At 38.9% G+C, this 24398-nt stretch overlaps 1 protein-coding gene across 2 annotated transcripts; it reads right to left on the bottom strand.

Annotated features, from left to right (window-relative positions):
* Positions 1-1733: 1733 nt before the first annotated feature.
* aebp1a (AE binding protein 1a) lies at positions 1734-24154 on the bottom strand. Of its 2 annotated transcripts, none has more exons than XM_087843981.1 (21): positions 23495-24154; positions 16428-16676; positions 14714-14773; positions 14256-14330; positions 12465-12539; positions 12285-12344; positions 12116-12175; positions 11180-11257; positions 10833-10942; positions 9180-9319; positions 8997-9081; positions 8756-8900; positions 6362-6441; positions 6096-6219; positions 5625-5821; positions 4738-4911; positions 4510-4635; positions 4173-4419; positions 3130-3269; positions 2815-2914; positions 1734-2719 (listed from the first exon to the last, which is right to left on the bottom strand). In XM_087843981.1, the coding sequence occupies exons 1-21, from the start codon at positions 23739-23741 to the stop codon at positions 2148-2150; spliced, it is 3144 nt and encodes a 1047-aa protein (XP_087700107.1). In that variant the 5' UTR covers positions 23742-24154; the 3' UTR covers positions 1734-2147. The 2 variants fall into 2 exon arrangements, with proteins under 2 accessions (XP_087700107.1, XP_087700108.1); XM_087843982.1 differs by having other exon boundaries at positions 12465-12536.
* Between the last annotated feature and the right edge of the window lie 244 nt (positions 24155-24398).

Below are 24398 nucleotides of genomic sequence, written 5' to 3'. Positions count from 1 at the left end.
GTGAAATAATTTTCTTTCTGTGTGTAAGGTAAAATAGTGTAAGCATCCAAAATGACACGACTATGGGAAAATGCCATGCTGTTTAACAGCTCTTGGAAAATGCATTTAAAAATCATAAGGGGGTTAATAATTCTATTGTTACTTTGACAAGAAAGTCAAAAAAGTCAGGATTATGACTTTAATCTCAGAATTCTGTGGAGAAATGTCCCCACTTTTGTTTTTTCTCTAGTGGCCTAAATCCTCTTTCCTATCACATCCTACGCACAGCAGTGATGCGCACACATCATGTTGGGGGTTTAAGACAAATTTCATGCTGCCATCTTTGCGCAGATCCACAAATATAAGCTGCCTTCAAGATCAGCCATTAAGCTAATTTTAATGTTTGTCAGCTGTTATCAGAGAGTGAGAATGTGAGCAAGAGGGATGCTGCTGTATTTTTAGACATCTGTATGCACAGGAAGCTTTTTGGAAGAAATTTGGGTATAAATGATCACTGTTTATTCAGGTTTGGATGTTTGTGTTTGTACAACTATTTTATGATTAGTCAGTTTGTTTAGTATTTGTGTGTGGATTGGAGCATTGTGAGACCTCAAAAGTTACACACAAATCACCACACACATTTGCAAATCTTACTCTAGGCTTGTCATCAATCATGTTACATTTGTAACACTTTTGAGGCAAATTTCTCTCAAAATCTCTCACCAATTCCGTTTACAATGCAGCTTACAAATGAAGCTTGCTGGTGACTTCAGTAACAGTAAGAGTAAGGTTTCTATGTTTTCTACTCCTCTACATCATAATTGTTGCTCAAGGTAATTAATAAGAGAAAACCTGTTCATATCTTAGAGTATTTTGCTAATTTTAGCTCTATTTCCTATGTCTTATCTATTTTTGCATATGTATGTAGTAATGGTAACTGATCTTGGAGCAGTAAAAGCCAAGTCAGGGGTAGCTTGTCTGGCACTCTGGTCTCCCATCAATGACAGGAGGTTTATTTATAAAAAAAAAAAAAAAAAAAAACAAGCAAAAAGTCCGCTGCCCTCAACACTGGCAAGCTCCAACTTTTGTTAATGGGAAATGGACATGCCCATGAAAATGACAGAAACCCACAGATTCTCGGGTCTTGGAGTCAAGCTAGCTACCGGACAGCAGTCAAACTTCCGCCAAAAGACAGAGTTTACAAGATGAATGGAAACAAGCAATGTTTACATTTTGTTAATTGGGCGACCGTGGTTCGCGTGGTTGGGAAGGTCTTGTAACCGGAAGGTTGCCGGTTCGATCGGTGTGTCCTGGTCGTTGTGTCCTTGGGCAAGACAATTCACCCTACCGCCTACTGGTGTTGACCACAGGGGCCGATGGTGCGATATGGCAGCCTCGCTTCTGTCAGTCTGCCCCAGGACAGCTGTGGCTACAACTATGTTTTGCCAGTGTGTGAATGTGAGAGTAATAAATAATAATAAATTTTATTTAAAAAGCACACTTAAAAACCAAGGGTATGCCAAGGTGCTTAACAAGTAACAGAGAATAAAAGGAAGATAATAGAAAGACAATAGAGGAAGAGTGAATGAATAATTGTAAAGCGCATTGAGTGTCTAGAAAAGCACTATATAAATGCAATCCAAGGCCATTTACCATTACATAAATAACTACATCTACATCTGTGGCACATTCCCTCATGAGTGAACTGTTACGGACCTTCTTTGAACTATAAATAAATACACAGACTATAGTAATTTAGAAAATAACGTCATTTTAATGCAATGCATTCAGCAGTACAATAAATCAGTTTAGTTGAAGCCAGAAATGATTCTATGAAGCCATTAAAAAAATGAAGACAGACCTAATCCTGTCTCACTGAACATACTGTATGTTTAATTTAACATAGAGCTAATTAAACATGTGCTGTGTAGTCTTTGCTCAGCAGAGACTACAATTTCTTCTTTATATCTCTCCAAGAAATATTTGTTCCCAAGAATGTAACCCTCAATACACAATGCTGCCAACAAGTCTTATTTTGTCCAAGCTAAATCATTAAAGATGTTTTTTTGTGGGTTTTTTTTTTGTTTTGTTTTAAAGCTGTGATCTTGCAGCAGATTTGGTTAGTAAGGACTTTCTATAAGATAGATCTGGGTTTGTGTGTGCAGTAATCAGTCTATAGTGTATTCAAAAGGATAGTCCTGTGTGGGCACTGAGTCAAAGACAACACTATCAAATGGGTTTTCAGTGGACCATTCATCCACAGGAAACCAAGAGTCATACCATGAGGTTGTTCTCTTGGTTTCAGGTGGTAGAGTGGTGGATGCTGTGGTGGTGGTTGTTGTCATTGTAGTCGCAGGGGTGGTTCTAAGGCTGGCTTGTAACCTCTGCAAACGCAGCCTCCGTATACGCATCAGTCGGAGCCGTCTACGTCGCGCAATGTCGTGAGTGTTGGCGGGATTTTCAGGCTCTGCATCAATGCTGGGGGCTGCCACAGTACTGCTGGCTGCAGTTGTTTTCACTACATTCGCTTTGGTGATGAGTCGAATGGGTCTTTTGCCGTGGAGTGCCATGATTTGCTTGATGCGATCCCAGTTGGATTTGGTTAAGGTGAAACTGCAGGGTGTTGCTCCGGAGTCATAGCCCACCATGCAGAGCCGTGTCTGAGGGGTGTAGCCATCAGCTTTGGCTGTTACCTTGTACTCCCCAGGATTTAGCAGTCGCCAGTAATCCCCGCCCACAGCTATACAATGGTTACATTAAAAAGGTCATGTTAAAAAATGCTGTAAACGAATGACTGGATCTTCATGATCTGAAACACTATATAAAATAGTTTACCAGTTTTAACATCATGCCGTATCCCCTCAACAGATATTGTCACGTTGGGAAGTGGATTTCCATCTATATCCCTCACAATACCCTTTATTCCGCGATGTACCTGCACAAGAAAAGTACATCCCAGTGAATCTTAAGGAAATTTCACATGTAGAAAATTGCAGACATATTAATTTCCACGTTTGTCAATGACATATCAAAGCTGCTATGTACAACACTTTTCGTGACAAAAGCTTGCGTTCAGCTAGCACTAAAGCAGTTAAGCAACTGACATGAAAATATAATTTTTAACTAAATATAATGAAATAAAATTCTCACTTGTTCAATAAAGGACAACAAAGCCTCGCGGTTGTTCTCCCACTCAAGAGGCAATTCACTCTCATGGGGAAACTTATCACAGCCCAAGAAGATGGAGAGCTCGAAGCAGTTTGTGTGCAGGTAGCTGAAGTCATTCATACCTGTGGAGGAGATTGTGTTTTAGAGGAAATTTACTCCTTCAGTTATAATATCATCTGGCTATTTAGATGATTTTATTTGTCCATTTTTGGAGAAAGAAGTAAGGCCTGACTTACAATGTTACCTATTTTATTGTCCTTCTGCACTAAAAATGGTATCTATAAGCTATGAGTTGATGGAACCGAGGGTTGTTCTCCAAAAACTTCTCGACCTTTTTTGCAACCTTGTTGAACATTAAAGTTTGTAGGTTTAAGGCACTTCTACAATTGCTTCACTTTTCTCCATATTGTTTGCGGTATGTGCCACTAAACAAAGTTTGAAGCCTTTGATTGTACCATCTCGTAGGCCAGTTCGTAAGCATCCGGGTTCAGTGAGGGCACCAAGTGTATTCTAACACCGTCCACCAGGCGACGCACTCTTGGGTTGTCATCATTGTATTCTTTACATAGAAACTGCATAAGCAGCAGGAGGAGCTCTCGTCCAAGTGCCTCGTTAACACAAAAATAGCCTTTTGATAACCTTGATATTTAAGGATAAATCTTGTGATAGAATTCTGGTCCACTGTTTCTGATTTGCATAAAAAATTAAATTAAAAATGACAAACCCTAAACATTTATAATGATTGTCATATTAATAAAGACATTTGACATGACATTTTCACTGGTTTTTCTTACCATCACAATGATGATAATAAATTAGGAAAGACACATAAAAATGTACATTTTCCAGCAATATTGTAAAATTATAAATGGTCAAACTTTGGACCATAAACTTTTTATGCAAACAGGAGATGGTCGATCAGGAGATGTTCTAAGGTGATGATTTGAGACAGAAAGACCCCTTAATGGTCTTGACTGAAATATTTTTCAGTTACGACCTTTTTGCTGTGTCATGTTAACACTTACTTCCCACCACTGGCTTCCAGGTGGCTCTGTTAGTGATCCCCTGTCCTCCAGTGATATCATCTCCATGGCAGGAGCCTCGATAGGTCTCTGTCATGGTTAGATGGCTGTGGGCATATGACATTGCCAACCACCGAAACATGGCGTCTTCGGGAGTCTCCCTCAGAGCGCCCTCATTCTGGCGCTGAATGCGAGCCCAGGTGTCCTCGTTCATTTCTGCATTATTTCTCCAACGACGATTGTCAGTTAGCTTAAACATTAAGACAGCATAGAATTATTATATAAGTGTGCAGCTGCCAAAGAGTGCTTTTGTTAGGTGTTCTTAGTAAAATAGCCATACAGAAATTGGTGGGCGCTGCATGTCAAAAGGATATGTGACCAGTTTTTCGCCTCCTTGCAAATTAGCTCCCAGAACAAAAGGGTTGCGCTCCATCCAGGAAATTACAGCTTTTGTCTCAACTGCAAGCTAAAAGAGATAAAGATTGCTAATAAATTTGTAGTCAATTAAAATACACACACACACACACACATAATATATAACATCCCAAAGGACAGTAAACAAACTCACAGAGCCATTCAAAAAGTTTTCTGGAAGGGGGATGTGATGATTAGGCACTATACGAGGCACCCAGCCTCTGTCTTCAGCTCCCCACAAGATGCTGTTTAGATCTGGGAAATTCTGGAAGATGTCATAACCTTCTTCAGTCCAGTGGCCCAGGGCCCAGTTTCCCATCTCTGATCCCTGCAGGAGTAAGAATGGTGGTAGGTCATTCATGCTCTCTGGGACCTCTAAATAATCTTTCTACAGTGTTTTGAAAAATCTGTCAGTTGTGGTGAAGACAAGTAGGCTCAGACATGAGACGAAGCAACAAAATTCATTTTATAAATGCAAGATTTGTAGAAAACACCTTAATTAAAAAAAAACATTAAAAACTGTATTCTAAACTAATGTAACTAATTTAAGAAATTAGAAATTCTGGTATGAGATACTAAATTTGGATAAAAAATTTCATACTGATTATGGCTCTGTAAACAAAAAGATGTTTATACAGCCACTGTTACTTTAAAAGGCGGACACAGGCATCGTGATGTATCATACTGGTTTGGGAAATCTTGTTGATGAAACCTTGAACTTAGGATTTTTAAGCCTTTAGCATTTTTTTTAGCAATGAAACTGGCAGATATTAGATATTAATATGGTAGCGACTTGTCAGTGAGAAGTAAGGCCTGACTTACAATGTTACCTATTTTATTGTCCTTCTGCACTAAAAATGGTATCTATAAGCTATGAGTTGATGGAACCGAGGGTTGTTCTCCACAGACTTCTCGACCTTTTTTGCAACCTTGTTGAACATTAAAGTTTGTGGGTTTAAGGCACTTCTACAATTGCTTCACTTTTCTCCATATTGTTTGCGGTATGTGCCACTAAACAAAGTTTGAAGCCTTTGATTGTACCATCTCGTAGGCCAGTTCGTAAGCATCCGGGTTCACTGAGGGCACCAAGTGTATTCTAACACCATCCACCAGGCGGCGCACTCTTGGGTTGTCATCATTGTATTCTTTACATAGAAACTGCATAAGCAGCAGGAGGAGCTCTCGTCCAAGTGCCTCGTTACCATGGAGGCCAGCTGTGTAACGAAATTCTGGTTCACCTAAACAAAAAGACAACATATTAATGCAACTAACAATTTATTTTCTGGACTAAGAGCCACTTGGATGTGGTAAAACCTATTTATATTGCTCTGTAAAGATGCAAATCGTTATACATGTACATTAAATGACAGACATCACTCAATGTCTACAAGTGTAATGACACTCAGATCTGTGTCTCACGGTGAACCATAATCTGTGTAAATTATGCAATTCTAAGATGAGCTTCAAGCTGAGAGAATTACACTTAAGTAAAAATATTATAGATCTCTTTACCAGGCTCATGCTCCCCGGGGTTATCGGAGATTTCCATGGCATACATTTTCAGGCCCTGAAAGCTTTTTCCAATGTTGTAGATCCTGGTGATGTTGGGACATTCCTCATTTATTACCTTCATCATCTAGAAGAGTGAAGGAAAAACACATTTATGGATGGTTGCTGCAACATTATTGCTTTTGTAGGTTTTGGCATACTGCTAGAGAAGCAAGGTTGAAATGTTGCATTGTGCAGTAGACTGATAGTGTCCCAAGTGACAAACAGACCTGTCTCATCTCCTTGTAGTTGTGGTGTCTGAAGTCCAGGTCATCGGATGGGTTGACCTCATTCTCACTGTGGTGGCTTCCTGAAAAAGTTGGCACAGAGATTAGCAGAGTGGGAAGGAGATATTTTACTAAGCAGAAGTTTTTCATTTCAGTTTCAAGTACACTACTCCACTTTAAGTATTTGTTATGCATTTATGACTTATTTAATTTATTTAAGGGTACCTAATATGCTTATAAACATGTTTAACAGGTCTAGTGTTGGCACAAGTAATCGTTGGGAATTAAAACACTCTGTTTTAGATCATTTCTATTTTATTCTCACATTACGTTTTAGGTGGTTAGAAATTCACTGTAGAATTTTGGATATCCTTTTTTTTCTTAGGCGAAGGACGTATGGGTCAATATGACCTGGTGTAGCCTGCTTAACTATGTTATCTGCTGACTGTATAAAAATTCCCAGGGAGGCCGGCGCCAGGTGCCTAGAGAAAGATAGTAGAAGTCGCTCCCTGCCCAGCAACAGCGGGGGTTGAGACAGGAAGCTGTTATAACTGTAGCAATGCAGGAGTTGTGTGTGAATGTATAAAAGAGGAGCTAAGACGTCCCAGTGACAGAGCTCTCATGACTGTGGAGCTGTGATGTTTGATGTGTGTTAGCTCTGCTGCATGCAGTAATTAAAAAAGCTTAGCCACAGCTGATCGTGTTGCAGACTTTATTAACAGAAAATTCCATCACAGTTAGGACCCCTGGTTTTAGAACCCAGGGTTTTGAGTTTTGTTTACTTTCGGTATGTTCATATATACGTTTTTTAGGGTTTTAGTTTTACCCATTTTGCCTCTCGAATCCTGGATACTAGGTCCAAAACCTGCCTGCTGTACAGTGCATCTTGATAAAAACACTCGTAATGGCTGAGGTATTTTGTTGCATTCTGAAGCTTTTGATGGTTTTAAATTCATACCCCATGAAGTAATCCACAGCAAACCCTCTTATTTTGACTTACCTACATGTTTAAATTTTGATCTTCAAAGTAACCTAAACCTCAGTTGTCAGATAGATAACAAAGTAAAAACCCTAATATTTCTATTTAAAATACAAGCTTATGAGTAAGTACCAATATTTTGCAGTCAAAACGTTCAGCTGCTGCTGAGTAGATGTTATTGTTGTGTCTTTCCTAAAGCTAGTGGCAATACATGCAGTTATCTTGCACTTATGTAGCACACTTAAGGACCACGGTTAGGAGGTTCATGCTATGATTCTGAAACAGACTTTTGTGTATTTCCACTCTTGGGAGAAAACATTCCTACTTTGGCAAAAGAACATTTTTTTCTTGTTTCCCCCCTTCCAGTATGAGGTGACATACTGTATTATGGAATGAAGAAAACATGACTCATAAGGTTGGAAAACTTCAAGTTTCTACAAATGAAGTGAAAACTCTGTGAACATGTTAAGACTGATGTATTTCTGCATAAATATACCCTCAAACATTAATTTTCACACAGCTACTAAAAGTAGATAAAAAGTTAAAAAGCTCTTTAAAGAATCAAAGATTTAGTTATTTATTGAGATATTACATCCTGTGGCAGGGGGGAAAGTATTTAACCCTTGAGGATTAGCAGTAAAAACAAGCCATAATTGTCACGGTTCTTGGTCATTTTGATCCAACATTTCAAGTTTTTTGTGTTTTGGTATTATTCTTTATTATGGTTTATGTTCTGATTCACTAGTTGTGCTATTTTGATTATTATTATCATATGTTTCAGTTGAATTGTTGTTAATAGTTTAGTTCTTAAGTCTAGATTTCATGCTCCCTCTGTTCAGTGTCTAGTCCATGCCTCTGTGCCTGTCCTGGTCCCTCGTCTTTTTGTTCCCTCTGTTGCCATGTCTGTCGTAGTGTTAAGCTCGTGTCTCTGACTCCATGTCTGTGCGTGCTTGTCTTATTTTCTGTTTTACTTTGATAGTCTTGTGTGCTTTGTTAGTATGTTTAGTTTTGCTTCTCTTGTCTCGTCCTACCTAATTAGTTCCAGCTGTGTGTTTCTCCTGTCTCCCGTTCCCTGATTACTCCAATGAGTATTTTAATCCTCAGTCTTCCCCTCTTTCTGTTGGGTCGTACACAATCCCTTTGTGTTGTGTTTCTCCCTCATGTTCTCGTTGCTTGTTTCTGGTTTAGTTTTCCTAGTTTATGTTTCCTAGTTTTACTTTCTAGAAAATTTTTTCTAGCATATAAAGCTGAGCTTTAAGTTTACCATTCAGTATGTGAGTCCTTCATTTGGGTCTTTCCTCCTGCCTGCCACACAGCAAATTTGACTTGACAGTAATAGAATCCAAGTTAATGCATACTAAATCTTTGTTTTGCCTGACATTTTAATTTAAAATATTACCATTTAAAAAAATACTAACTGGGTAGCTGACAAGCTAGGATCTCGGCTCTGAGACATAGACTGCCATTCCAGCTCTGAGGCAGAATACGGATGTAACGCGCCACCACTGGTGTAGCAAACTGACTCATCACTGGTGTTTCCTTATCCACATTGCCATAGAACAACTGTAGGAGAGAATCACAGGGGAAGGAAATGAGAAGGTGTAAAGGTGTAATTCACTGTTATGAAAACATTTTCATAATTAGTTGTGGCTCAATCACCCATTCAGCGTAGCCATCGTGTAGTAAAGTCCAGTCGCTGCTGTCGTTGCTGAAGGCCACAAAGTAGGACGACACAAAATCCTCACTAGGATTAAAACAAAAGAAATTACTGAGTACTGACTTTAATGAAACACAGCAGCACTTGTGCAAGGTTTTATTATGTGGAGATGGAGTAGGACTCACTGTAGCTCAGAGTTTCTTCCCTGGGTGATGACCCCGGTAAACTCCACCTCTCGGCGGGCATCAACTTGAAACCAGTGTTCTCGCTCCTCTGACTCTGCGCACCATGCACCACCATACAGGTCTTCATCATTGTCAGAGCCCTGTACACAACCACACAGAGAGCTGAAAATACATTGTTTTCCCGATAAAATGATGGAATAACTCTTGAAAGCCTAAGAGGAGTAATCATTGAAGCTCTTTAGAAACTATTCTAATGGTTGTCTTTATTGACTTATACTGGGGTGCAAAAATTCTTAATTGAGGGTGAGGTCATCAAATACCGTCTTTATGGGGGAGTTAAATTAGTCCCAGTGTGCACCTTTTATGTATTATTTTGCTTGCTTTTTCTGTTAGTCCTGAGAATAAAAACATGATGATTCACAAAAGAATGTTTTTTGTTGTTGTTTTGTTTTAACTGAAAGCATCATGCAGTTTTGTGCACTCTTTGTTTCTCCGAACTCTGCAGCATTAGTGGAGAGTTAGGATGACACAGATAGTTTCATTAAATGAAATTAACATCCATCCATTGTCCTTATCAGGGTCATGGGGGGTGCTGGAGATTATCATAGCCACCAGAGAGCAAGAAGCAGGGTACACCCTGGAGAGGTCGCCAGTCTTTCCGAGAGCTAACACAGACTGACAGACAACCATTCACACCTATAGGCATTTTAGAATCCTCAGTTAACCTAACCCAACTAACTGTGTGTTTTAACAATGTGGGAGGAAGCTGGAGTACCTGGAGAGAACACATGCAACCACGGGAGAACATGCACACTCCACACAGAAAAACCCCAGTCAGATGGAGTCAAACTCCTAACCTTTTTGCTGTAAGGCAACCATCCTTACCACTGCACCACCATGCTGCCTAAAGGAAATTACACCAAAATGAAATTATCCTTTGTGTTGCACTCTGTTGCGGCATCGGTATAACAAGCGGAAATCTCCAGGGCTGGAAAATTAGGTTCCTCTAAAGCATAGGTGTCAAACTCTGGCCCGCGGGCCAAATTTGGCCCGCAGCCTAATTACATTTGCCCCGCAAAGCCATACCAAATTACTATTAGAGCTGGCCTACTGGTATTATACAGCTAATATATATATTGTTTAGTATTAAGCTTTGCTTGTTCCATATTCAGTTTTTCAGCAAAACTTGTTTGAGTCCATAAGAAAAGATTCATTCTTATATCTAGAGGAAGATTTTTTTTTTCAATAAATATTAATGTTAGCCCGTGACTTTGTTCCAGTTTTGAATTTTGGCCCACTGTGTATTTGAGTTTGACACCCCTGCTCTAAAGAAAGCTTAAGGCTAACTCCAAAAGCATGTCATTCCCCAATCCCAAGTAATGAAAAATTCCCCACAGTGCTTTAGTCAGTGGTTGACTCTTGTGCTTCAATACAGCTGCCATAAACACAGTAGCTACATATCATGTCTATTTATGACGGTAGGACAGTAACTAAAATCACTGTAACTTGTAATTTTCTATGGTGACTTGGTTTTATATTTTCATCTGAAAGGCTCTTGGTCCTTTCTGTGAAGGCCAGTGCACTTTGTGTTGATTTTTCTGAATATCAGTTGTGGGTTAATACGGATAAGGAAGTTCTGCATTTAGAGTATACCTGCATGTTAAGGCGCCCCCTCTGAGCTGAGAACCCATGATGAGACTGAGAGGAAGCTAACAGCTGGTCATCTTCTACCCGGTGAGACTCCAAGCCCAGAGGAGGACATTCTGGAAAGGAAATCAGAGCACACACCAACAAAATCTGTGTAACAAATGTTGCTGAGAGACACTATAAAAGACACATAGTGTAAAAGAAATGTTGTAGTTCAATATAAGGCTGATTGTTTTTTTTTTTTGTTTTTTTTACAGATCTTATCATTATTATTAATATTATATTAATCTCTGTCTTTACTGTGAATGTTTAAAACTAAAAAACAAGTGAACAAAACAGAGAGACTCTCTTACTTTTTGGTTCAGCTGGCACTGAAATCTGCTTACGTCTCTCTTCTTCCTCCTCCTCCCACTTTTTCCTCAGTCTTTCGGCTTTCAGAGATTAATAAAAAAAATAGTAAATGTCAGAAAAAGGGACTTGCTCTCAAGCCCACCACCGCCACCACACAAACTATTTCCACATGTGCTCATAATATGCACCTTCATTTCTACTTGTGTTCCTTTATTTGTTTTTACTTTAAAATACAGGGCATTTAAGTTTGTAATCAGGAGCAAATTTCCTTTACATTTCATTGGATTTTACAGGAAATTGTTCTGTAAAACTCTGTTATCAAACTGATCCTTTCAGTCACCCTCTTCTGCATGTTTTGATATCACCATAATATCTCCTAAATAGTCCCAGAGCTTTACATAACTATGCACAACAGGATACTGTGGCAGCTGTTGGAATTCTAGTTCATTATTTATTTTCTCATTAAAAACAAACCACTGATGGTGTAAGAATAATAGTGTCACGCTACATTTTTTTCTGCCAAGATTTCAAATAAAAAGAGCAAAACCAGCAAGATGTAAGTCATTTAAAAACACTTCAAAAACGGAGCATATCCTCTAGCTTAATCTTTAAACAGTTTAGAGTAAATGTTTTAATTTGCTCTGTTGTACAATGAAGCGGACAGTTACTTGTATCAGTTTTGATGGAGTTGTTCTAATACTATTTCCATATTTTATCATGAGGCAGGTTTTATACTTTTTATTTTTTCGTTTCTTTATTAAACAACAAAAACAGAAGGCCGTGATGAAGTATTGTTACTATTGAACATGTAAACAGAGTGAAAAAGAAATGTATAATTTTAATATTCTTCTGGGGGTTTGTGGTAAAGGTTTACAACATGATGATGTTAAAGTTCTAATGTTTATCAATGTAAAAAAAAACAAACAATAAATATAAACCTTTTTCGGCCTTTTCTTTTAGAGCTCTCTCCTCCTCTTCTTCTTGTTTTTTAGCTGCCACTGTTGTCAGGGAATCAAAAAGTAAAAAATTATCTTAATGTCATGATGAAGAGCTGCAGTGTATGTTATATATTACACTTCATTAGTTATTTGTGGCAAGCAGACGTACAATCAGTGTAGTCATATTCTTCATACCAGGCTCCAATATATGGAACGGTGGTGGATTCCTCTGAAAGAGATGCAAAGATCTGATTTCAGTTGGAGTTTTGTTTCTGCATCACCAAATAATTTTTTTAAAAAAATGACACATTGCCATTAACACAGCCCTACACTGTATGACATTGTATACCTGGTATGTACATGATGACCTCAGGAGTTGTGACTTCTTTCTTCGTATCAGGATATCTGCCAGGCACCTCATCTGCTATGAACATAGCAACCAGACATTATTGTTTGAGCTGAAAGATGATAAAAACTTTAAAACAAATGAAAACATCTTAATCAGAACAAAAGGTCCATGTTACTGTGGAAATATTAATGGAGAAAAACTCCCATCAGAATGGATTTGAACTTAACTCTAAGTTGTCTTGATGCATGCTCAGTCATGCAAAGGACTGATTGAGCATGCATCATTCTGTTCAACTGGACAGACAGAATCAACGTTTGTGGGTTATCTCTAAGTTCCCTTCTTTTAAATTCTCAAACGCCCATTCTTTATTATATCTGAACTTGAAATATGAAATATATCTTAAATGTGGTTCAGTCAAGAGAGGCAATCGCATGAATTCATCCATTATCACCTGGACCTAAAAGTAAACTGTGTTTTATATTCCATCCATCCATTCTCTTCTGCTCATTTGGATAGCTGGGGCCTATCCCAGCTCTCATAGAGCAAGAGGACATGTCACAAGTCTGTTGCAGAGCTAAACATAGACCACAACCATTTGTTGACATAACACATCTATATCCAATTTAGAATTACAAATTAACCTAACCTTCAAACCCATAATCTGTTTTCGGTGGGATGATAGTACCTCTCAGCATTGTCATTACTTTAATGAACTAAAGTAATTTAATGCACCGTCTAGGCTGTTTTGACTGATCATTGTGGGCTGCCTGGACCAAAAATCCCAGGCGCCCAGTTTTGTTGTCCTTGTTCAGCCCTGATAGAGCTGTACAACACAATACAATACAATGCCCTGCAACATCATAATGATGCCATAATTGGCTGATGCAGTCATATTGTAATAAAAACATCATAAAGCATCAACATTTTAGCATAGACCTTGCTCTACGTGGGGTAGTGCTCTTTTTAATTATAATATATCATTATATACTGATATAAATTTTTTTGTTATTGATGGCTATCTATAGTCACATTGTAAAATAACCCAAAACAAACAGAACTATCTATGATAGTTTCCTCCTTCACAACAATTGTAGTACGGGTAATTAAAAAAAAAAAAAAAAAACTCACCCATTTGGGGGTTTTTTTAGACTCAAAGTTAGAGTTATGGGGCTTTGTTAAGTGTGCCAATACAGGTAGCTGTAGCTGACAGTTGTCTGCTAGGCCTTTCCTCTGGTAATTTGATTCATTGAACTTTTCAGAATATTTTAATGGCATTAAGTATCAAATAATATGGCTTGCTGTACCTGTACTTTATGCACTATTTATGCTACTTTGCTAATTATCAGGTTAATAAGCAGGTACCTGTCTGTGCATTGTAGTGCTCTTTATGGATGCACCTTCTACTTCATGTCCAAATATGGTCACTTCTAGTTCCGCAAAACAACACGGCTCAGGCCAAAATATAAATATTGAGATGTCAATGAATGTGTGATGTCAGAAAGGTTACAACCACAGCCATCCTTTGTCTATTTGTATATAGTCTGCAGTTGGTCCCTATCCAGAAGCTCAAATAAACAAAACAACTTAACACTTCTGTAGCCATTTTTTTTATAATCTATGATAAGGGTTCATTTTTGATTGAATAATTAATTTGTGACAAAAACCTTTGCTGCCATTTTTAAATCTTTCATCTTCACAGACATTGTATTCCCACTGGACCTCGTAAGCTTTGTCATACAAGGGTTGATTGAAAGTTCTGACTCTCAATGAGATAATATTAATGGAACATACGTCTGGGATGCCAGTAGTCAACATCAAGCTCACTGTGGGTTTTTGTTGGAGATGTTGGCTTCTTGAACATGTCATCTGTATAGAAAAGACAAAGAGGAAGACTATTAGTAGTATAATTCTAACTTCAAGTAATAGAGCAGCTTATGTAAGAGTTTCTTACATAAGTTATCCAGCGCCAGTTGCTTCTGATCAGGCAGTTGAAAACTAGTGCCAAGATGTCCAGTATATTAGAACTGTGTGTCTAACTAATATAATTGACTTGTGTTACAAATAATACAGGTCTTTGGCAAGTCATCCATACAAAAAAAAGATTGTATGTTAACTTCTGACCACAATTAGAGATCAATTTACTGTATAATTTTTTTTTTTTTAAATCGTCCCCTCCCTTTGGATGTATAACTATCACATTATATTACGAGCAACCACCAGGACCAGTTCATAACCTGTGAAAGTCTTACCCAGGTCTGGCTCAACAGGCTCTTCCCCCCAACGCTCCTTTGGGGTCACAGGTTGAATTGCTACAAACATGAAAATAAAGGGTTAAAAAGCTGCAATCTTAACAAATAATCTCCAATCAGTGGAAGTCCCAAGTAAAGAAGTTGCTCCAATATAAACTTTACGGACCTAAAACCACTGATATTCATAACAGATACTTAAAATGCACATAATAAGTAATTTGTTATGTACATTTATTATAGATGATCTGCAACATCATTCACTGCCATATTCTTAAAGAAGAATTTAATTAATTATTTGCAGACCTTTAAAAACACAATTATCTATAATCTGTGGGGTGCCCTAGCATCCCTATTGATGAGCCAACACTGGTCTATTGTGTTAAATAGAGATCAGGACAAATGCAAAGCTGACAATTTACCAGTTGATATATACGTTCCATGTATGGCCACCTATGATGAACTACGTTTGGGTAATGACTGAAAGAATGAGATTACAATGGAAATGAGTTTTCCTCAAAAGGTGGCTGGGATCATTTAGGAATAGGATGAGAAGTTCATTCATTTGGGATGGACTCAGCAGACCTACCACTCCTCTACACTGAAAAGATCTAGGTAAAGTGGTTTGGACATCTGATGCCTCCTGAGTGCCTCTGGAATGAGGTTGGCCCAATGTACACTAGAGCCTTGAGGTGACATTTGATGTGATTTGGCGCTATATAAATAAAATTGAATTGAATTGAATAGAGAGATTATGTCTCTGCAGGCCTTTGAAACGCCTCAGTATTATATTAAATATAAATATTGTAAAATATAAATTGTATACCGATTCTGTTCATAATTTTTATGGACAGAATTTCTAGGCGCAGCCAAGTGGCGGAGGGCTTTCACTTCGGTGGCCTCAGAATCTCATCTCTGCTTTTCGCGGATGATATGGTCCTGTTGGCTTCATCGGGTGATGGCCTTCTGCTCACATTGGAACGGTTCGCAGTCGAGTGTGAAGCAGCAGGAATGAGGATCAGCACCTCCAAATCTGAGGCCATGGTTCTCAGCCGGAAAAGGGTGGAGTGCCCACTCCGGGTCGGGGATGAGTTCCTGCCCCAAGTGGAGGAGTTCAAGTATCTCAGGGTCTTGTTCGCGAGTGATGGGAGAAGGGAGCCGGAGATCGACGTCCCTACCCTCACCTATGGCCACGAGCTGTGGGTAGTGACTGAAAGAACGAGATCACGGATACAAGCGGCGGAAATGAGCTTCCTCCGAAGGGTGGCTGGCCTCTCCCTTAGAGATAGGGTGAGAAGTTCAGCCATCCAGGAGGGGCTCAGAGTAGAGCCCCTGCTCCCCCACATCGAAAGGAGCCAGCTGAGGTGGTTCGGGCATCTGACAAGGATGCCTCCTGGGTGAGGTGTTCCGGGCATGTCCCACCAGGAGGAGGCCCCGGGGCAGACCCAGGACATGCTGGAGAGATTATATCTCTCGGCTGGCCTGGGAACGCCTTGGTGTTCCCCCGGATAAGCTGGAGGAGGTGGCTGGGGAGAGGGAGGTCTGGGCTTCTCTGCTTAGGCTGCTGCCCCCGCGGATAAAGCGGAAGAAGATGGATAGATGGATCGATAAATTGTATAATATTTAACAGTAATTGGAAAAAAAAGAAAAAAAGAAACACCATTACATGTGATGTTACATTTTTAATTTCCTTTTTTTACATTTAAAATGTACATACATGTGTCCAAGCCCAGCTTAGTCAGCAGTTTCTTCTCCTCTTCCTTGTCTGGATAAGGCTGCCTGATGTCTGGCTGCGCTGTGGTCGTCGTCTTTGGTTTCTTAGTGGGTTTGGGCACCTTTGGCTTCTTTGTGGGTTTCGGTGGTTTGGGTTTCTTCGTGGGTTTGGGGGGTTTGGGTTTTTTGGTGGGTTTGGGGGCTTTCTGCTTCTTTGCTTTGGCCTCCCTCTCTGCTGCCTTCTTTGCCCTGGCTTCAGAGAGATAAGTTAACATTATTACTCAACAGTTAACATTATTTTTAAAACCAATATATATATATAGCCTCACATGTAGGCTACTTTACATGCAGCAAAGAGACATAAAGCAGTGATGCTACTTCTTCTGCACAATTTTATTGTTATAGTGTTTAGTGAACTTTTATTTGCTCATGATTCTCTTTAGTTTGTCTTTATAGTCTGCTCATATTAGTTGACAGCAAAGATCATTTTATTTTAACTGTCTCCTAGTAAAACAGTAAAACATGTTCAAGCTAAAACTCAAACACACACAACATGAGAGCTTTTACATATCTGTGGACAGGGGTAGGTTGTTTCATAATCCCGGGCTAGTTCGCAAACAGAATCTGTTGAGCTCATTAGTTTCTTAGGGCTGGAGATAAAAAAAAGAAAGCACTCAGACCTGAGGCCTTGGCTGGGGGCTAAAAACATTGTCTTCTACATGTTCCTCTGAAAGTTACCACGGTTCAGTGTGCACAACAGAACAGATACAATGCACTCTGCAGAGGGATCGAGAGACAGTAGAAAGAGTAAATGTAAAGTAAGTAAATAAAAGTCTATTTATATAGCACTTCTCACAGACAGAGGTCACAAAGTGCTTCACAAGAGAGATAACAAGAACACAATACAGTCATAAATACATCATAAAAACTCTAGTCTAATTACAAGCTTTTTGAAATAAAAATGTCTTTAGCTGCTTTTTGAATGTCTCCACCAAGTCCAGACACTGTAGAAATAGAGGAAGTGCATTCCACAGTCTGGATGCAACAGCTTGGAAAGATCGGTCCCCTCGAGTTCTGAAACGAGTATATGGGACCACTAAAAGGTTTTTATTCGATGACCTCGGGTTACGAGAAGAGGTGTGTATGCGAATCAAATGACAAAATGACAAAGGAACTAATATTAGAAAATCTTTTTGCAATATATAGATCCAATTCATTTCCTGTTTGACTTATTGCCTATTGTTGTTTGAACTATTTCATTAAAACAAAAATGAAGTAGTAGTTTCAGTGGTTTAAACACCAGAACTACTTGGCTAGGAAGAGAACACGGCGTGGTTTAAAACACAGCCATACACAATGTTTACCTTGCACAATGAAAAACACTCAATCAGCCCCTTGTGGGTGAGGTTTCTAAAGTTATCATTTTGTACAACACAAAATGAAGACAAAGTAAAATAAATTACATTACAAATATTTAGTAAACAATATTTTCAGTGCTAACAATAAAATACCTGTTTGCTAAATATGAATTCTGAATGTTTATTAAAAGTGTTGTTATTTTTTATCAACTTAACTTAAAGTGATAACTTATTCAAATATGAAGTATTTTAAATTAAATTGGTGAGAACAAATAGTTATAGTAGTAATAGTTATAATTAGAAATAACATGTTAATTAGTCAGTGTTTGAGGTGTTAGTAGATGTCTATTTGAATATAACCTGTGTAGAGCTTCATGCTGAGTCCTTATGTTAAGCCAAACTGGCAACATATTTCCTGATAAATATTTTTAAAATGAAAATTTTGGGTAAATTTAATTATTTTTTTTAGGGAAGATGGGTGCATTAATTCGAAACAAAAAATTATGTTCACTTCTAAGCACAACATGTTGTGTAACTTGATGGCTAGGATGATGTCAGAACCACCAGACTCAAACTATGTTGATCTTTACTTCACCTCTATCATGCAGAGGTGTTGAGTTCCACCCTCTAAAGTTTCTGATGACAAACTGCTTATAAACTTGAAGGTATAAAATGGATGTTTTGAAGTTGAGGTACATGAAGTCTTTTGATGAGAAGATTTTAAAGCAACATCAAGGCTGAGTGTCTAATTTTCTCTCATTACATAAGCATCATCAGACTCCAACACCGACACACAGGGTGGCTTTTTTTCTGCGGCTAGACATGTTTCCTGAAGTTCCACTAGTACTTACAAACAGCCAACCCATTACTCACCCTCAGACAACATGGCCACCACTTTTTGATCCCTGTAAAAACATTTCCCCACCATCAGTGCCTCCACTATATTGAGAGTCAGACTTCTTTTCTGTTGTTGTTGTCTGTTTGTCCTTTGTTTTACATCTACAGTGATTTCTACATGTGCATGCCACTATTGCATGTTATGAACTTGTGTCCAAGCTCTCTCCTCTCTCTTGTAGTTTAAATCTTTTTTTGTGTTTACAGTCTCTCTGAAAGTGTCACCTGTTACAACCTTAATTCCAAAGGCAGTTCAGATTCAGTCCCAACTTTTTCCAGGCACATTTCTTACAGCCCTGGTTGATTGAACAAGGAGGCCAGAATCCACATGGCAAAAACTCCTGTTTGACCTCTTCCAAGTAATATTTACAGAATTAGAAGATAGAAAAGTTCCTGTTTTTGTCTGCAGTTTTACGCAATTTAAAAAAATTGTAATGTAGCGACAACAGATAAATCTTTATCTTATCTTATCTTATCTTATCTTATCTCGTCCCCTATTTGTGTATTTTGTAAATAATCTAATTCCCTCACTGTCTATGTATCTCCTAAGCATAAAGGATGAACTACTTATTTATTTTGTATACTTTTGTTTTGTTTGAGCTTAGTTCGGGAGTTACGTTTAGCATGTATTTTTTTGTCTTTTGGTTTTATGTAGTGATTAGGTACCACTGTTCCATGTAGGGTGGCTGGTTTTGGTTTGATACTGTGAAGGTAGCCACAATAACTTTGGTCATGAATGACTGTGCACAACATCACACCATTGATGAGCAGAGATGGGAAGTAACGCATAACGCGTTACTGTAATCTGATTACTTTTTTCAAGTAACGAGTAAAGTAAGGGATTACTATTGCAAAAATGGTAATTAGATTACCGTTACTTTCCCGTAGGAACGCTGCGTTACTGCATTACTAAAACCGTGATTTTTTGCAAGAATGTCTCATGACAGTGACGTAAGCAAGTGCGACGTTCGTGGCAACAGCTGTGTGCAGATCAACAATGGATAATATATCGAGTGCGGGAGAGAGTATGGGCGTTTAAAGCGTGGAAGTACTGACCTTACTTTAAGTTTGATTCCATAAAAAGTGACAAAAACATTAGTGTCCGCTATGCGTGGGAAGAAAACTTCTTTTTACAGCGAAAAAACCCCCTAAACTTCCAAGCAAGCACCGAGTGCGCTACGACATAATGGGAAATTCACAGAGAAACTCGCGGATTCTTCCACTGACCGCTGCGGCACACCTGCACCAGGGTAAACCTCGCTTACCCCACTCCTGCTTTACAGGTGAAAATTGAGCAAAAGGACCGCTAGTCTTTGACTTTATTTATTTTCTGCTGTGTTTTACTTGCATCTATTTGAAAGAGTGAGTGTAAACACACACACACACACAAAATATTTTATGTGCTGGAATGTGCAGAAAATAAGTTTAAATATTAAACAAATTTCTTCCAGTCAGAGAATGTTGCATATAATTAAATGTTTGCTTGATGCATAAAGTTAAAAGATTAAAACTAATAAAACAAGTTTTAAAAAGAGACTTTTCCATTTGATTACATTTTGTATGATGGATTATGTAGAAAAAGTAGAATTGGGCTGAAAGACCTATCGCTTTATCACCTATTCAGGTTGTAAATCGTGTTTTTAAAAAGTAACTAAGTAACTAAGTAATTAATTACTTTTAGAAAATAAGCAATCAGTAAAGTAACGGGATTACTTTTTGGGGGAAGTAATCAGTAGTTACTGATTACTTTTTTCAAGTAACTTGACCAACACTGTTGATGAGTCTATTACAGCCTGAAGCTCACACTTTGGCAGTGCACATTCTGTTCCTCCTTGCACAAAGGACCAGTTACTGGTCCTCCTAATGGCTTAAGGATTGTATATTGCACTCTCCAGCTCTCCTAGAGTAAATGCCTGTCTCCTGCAATATCCTCCATGTTCTTGAAAACTGTACTCAGAGACAGTTCTAGCAATGGCATGTATTAATGGGACCTCCTGGAAGAAATGGGGCTCCTCTGCCGCCTCTGTAGGGTTAAGGTGTTGTTTTATATTACCAGTAGTGACTGTGACCCTAGGCAAACGCAAAACTAATGAAACAGTGAAAAAAAAAGTGAGGGGGGGGGAAAGGGTTTGGGCCAGTGGCCCCCACTTGTAAAAGCATTCATGTTTTGGGAGTTGTCTCATTCTAGGGCACCAGCTGTTAATTTCACTGTTTGAATTTTGGATTCTTTTGTTGTAGTATTTTGAGTTTTGTATTATTTCACTTTTAGGCCTTAGTTGTTTAATTATCTTTATATGCTATATAGCATATTTGCTCATCTGTCTGCACACACATATGAACTTGAGTGTATGGTGAAACATTAAGAGTTTGTTTCACTGGAACTAAGAGGCCAAACATAATTACTATACATCATTACTGCACAATTACATAATACAACACCACAATTACAACACCACACCAAAATGCCCCCTTCACCCAACTTTACATTTAGCACACTTCAGACAGACAAGTACTGTCTCCCAGAAACTACCAAATCCAGACTCATTCATCGGCTTGCCAGATGGAAAACATGTCCACTACTCTAGTTTCCAGTGGTGGTGTGCTTTATACTACTACATCCAATGCTTTTCTTTGGGCTTGGTGATGTAAGGCTTGGATGCAGCTGCTCAGCTATGGTAAGCTATTCCATGAAGCTCTCTACACACTGTTTTTGAGCTCATCTGAAGGCCAAATGGAGTTTGGGGATCTATAGTGATTGACACTACAGAAAGTTGGTGACCTCTGTGCACTGTGCTGTGGGATAATACAGTCAGACAGGTATAGTTCTCATGCCAAACATCATACCTAAACATGCCTGTCAGATTGCCAGATGGCCAAACATCTGATGCTTTGTATTGTGCTTAGTAATGCAAAGCTCAGATACAGCTACTTAGCCATAAAAATCCATCCCATGAAGCTCTATTTGCACTGTTCCTGAGCACATTTGAAGGCTACATGGAATTTGGAGGTTTGTAGTGACTGACATTACAGAAAGTTGGTGTTCTCCATGTACTACAAGCCTCAGCATCTGTTGACTCTGTTCTGTGATTTTATGTGGCCAACCATTTCGTGGCTGAGTTGCTGTCTTTCCCAATCACTTCACTTTTGTTATAATACCACTAAAAGTTGACTGTGGAATTCACTGAGCTCCTCAGAACTTGTGAGAGATTCTTTTAGAAATGTTTGTAAAAGCAGCCTTGCCTGTCTAGGTGCTTGATTATATACACCTGAGGTTATAGAAGTGATCTGAACACCTGAATTCAGGGATTTGAATGGGTGAGCAAATACTTTACACAATTCAGTCTATTCTTAGGTCTGCTTACTTTTAGTATAGCTTTTGAATTCTTTCGTTACAGCTGAGATTTAAATAATTGAGTTTTCAGTTTTGATACCTCTCTTTTATCCTGTTTTCAAGTTTGCATGTTAGAGTCTGCTGTCTATGTCTTTACTTTGTGTTTTACCTTGTTAGTCATTAGTCTCTTGCACTTAGTGTTTATCTTTACTTCCCACATGTCTTGTTTTTCTAATTAAGTTCAGTTCCTAAGCATATCACCCCTTAGAGTACTTATAGTTGCTGTCTTCCCCTTTGTCTTTGTCAGAACATCTGGTCTCCTTGCCATAGTGTCTCCTAGCCCCCAATGTGTTTAGCTTCATGTCCTAGTAGTGTATAGTTTCTGTACCCTGGTGAAGCCTATTTAAATTCTTTAGTCTTCCTAATCCCTGTGCTTGGGTATTTTGTTTGGTTTTTGTTCTTAATGCCGAAATACGTTAGCCCAGGTTTGAGTCCAACCTGCAGGCTTTTGCTGTGTCTCTTCCTTTGCTCTCGCCTCCTCCTTCCTGTCTACTCTTCACTGCTAAACTGTGAAATAAAGTCAGCCCTCCCCCACCACCTCAAATAAAAAATGGTAGCAGTGTCTCCATTCTTAGTTGCAGCTGAAATTCTGTTGAGCAATTCACTTAAAAACTGGGAGTGAATGTTGAGGTTTTACTGTCAATCACAGCTGATACAGATTTGCATGCTCAGCACAGCTGTCTCAAGTCAAACAAAATTCGAGAAATGAAAAATCACTTTGGATCTCTGGGTTAGTTGGCCTTTTATCTAACCTAAATCAGCCACACATGAAAAAACAACTCTGCTGCTGTGCTTGTGGTTTTGCTTCATGCAGCAGAAAGTTAGCATGCATAAATGCTACTGAAAATGGGTCCTCTCATAAATCCTGCCTGCTCACTTGTGGAAAATCATAGTGGAAATTTTTCTGCAGTTTGTCATGCTTTGTGTTTTTCGCAGATGTGCCTTTCTTATAGATATAATTTAAACAGGCATGCCATTCTCACAGTAAAGGTTGATTTTCTGATAATTATGCTGAACAAAACACACTGATGTTTAACTATGTAATCCTGGCAGAAAAATTAGGTCATGTAAGCAACATTGCGGTCACACTGCCAAGAAAATGTCAGACCACCAACTGAATCACTGCAAGTTTCTGCCCCATCATTCCTTAGTCACAGAGATATTTTCCTCCAAATTCCCTAGCTTATAAAGAAAGTATAGGTAAACCAAACTAAATGTTCCTTCCTCAAAGGCTGATTGCAGCCTTTCCTGTCTGTTTATCCTGAGTGTTTTGGCTGCAAGCTTTGATTGGAAACTCAAACATAGAGGTAAGGAAACAGAGGCAAGGAAAGGTCAAGAATAATCTTGTATATTGTATCCATTCAGTCATAGTTTAAAGTCATGTGAATGTTGTTCTTTGAGTGCCTGAGTTTAGGGGCTTTCACATACCTGCTTCAATCTCCTCAGGTGTTTTCTTTTTCTTCTTTGATTTTGTCTTTTCGTCTTCCACCACTTCAGTCAGCTTGTCTAACATTTCAGCATCCACTTCTTCTGCTTGTCTCCTATTCTTGGTCAGTGTTTGAGGTTCTCTCACCTGAACTCCAGCGAATTTGTTTTTCTCCACATCTTCTCGACCGCAGATCAGGGTGCAGCACAAAGTCAAGCCGACCCACAATATCAGCACCGCAGCCTTCATTTTTTCAATGACAGCACAGTACTAACTTGGATGAAACACACCAGACGTATTCCAGGAACAGCCCCAAATTTTTAGCTGTAGAAATAACTCACAGTGAGAAACATCTGACTTGCAGATGCAGGGAGTCGTCTATCTTGGGTCACCAGAATTTGAGGTCTTTAAGGAAACATGAAAGGGTACGGTTCTGCAGAGAACAAATGGATGAGCTGAGGGAGGACAAGAGCGTCTCCTCCTCCCTGGTGGAGAATCAGCATGGACACAGGAAGAAAAGTTGAATACTGAAAGTTTCAAAGCAGTCTCCTGACCGTGCGGGACTGAGGAAACTGCATCTATTTGGAGTAGATTTAACCAGCAGCAGCAGAGCAACACACCTCCCAGCTTTCTCCTCCTCTAACTCCTCTCCCACATACTCAATCACGTTTCTCCTTCATGGCCCTTCACCCCCTTTTTCCCCTCAACTTCTGAGCAGAGGGGAGGAGCATCTGCCACATGTGACATTCCTATGGGGAGGCGGGAGGATTGTCAGAAAGAAATGCTTTGCATTTGTTTTCAGAGTGACAAGGGGAATAAAAATATACTAAACCCAGTGATATTAAATATCAGGAGTTTATAAACTCAAAGTGATTCAAAACAATCTGCAGCTCAAAATTCTAGAAA

This window comes from Neolamprologus brichardi, chromosome 7, assembly GCF_056152115.1.
Source record: "Neolamprologus brichardi isolate AB-2024 chromosome 7, ASM5615211v1, whole genome shotgun sequence".
In the NCBI taxonomy this organism is placed as follows: Eukaryota; Metazoa; Chordata; class Actinopteri; order Cichliformes; family Cichlidae; genus Neolamprologus; species Neolamprologus brichardi.
Note: the sequence above shows the minus strand (reverse complement) of the source record. Positions and strands in the feature narration are given on the sequence as shown.

Excerpts from the sequence above, each read along its gene's own strand:
- aebp1a (XM_087843981.1), bottom strand. The coding sequence starts at position 23,741 with ATGAAGGCTGCGGTGCTGATATTGTGGGTCGGCTTGACTTTGTGCTGC. Across the intron at positions 10,943-11,179 it reads AGTGCCAGCTGAACCAAAAA|AATGTCCTCCTCTGGGCTTG; the intron begins GTAAGAGAGTCT and ends TTTCCTTTCCAG. Across the intron at positions 2,915-3,129 it reads TGTTGTCCTTTATTGAACAA|GTACATCGCGGAATAAAGGG; the intron begins GTGAGAATTTTA and ends TTTCTTGTGCAG.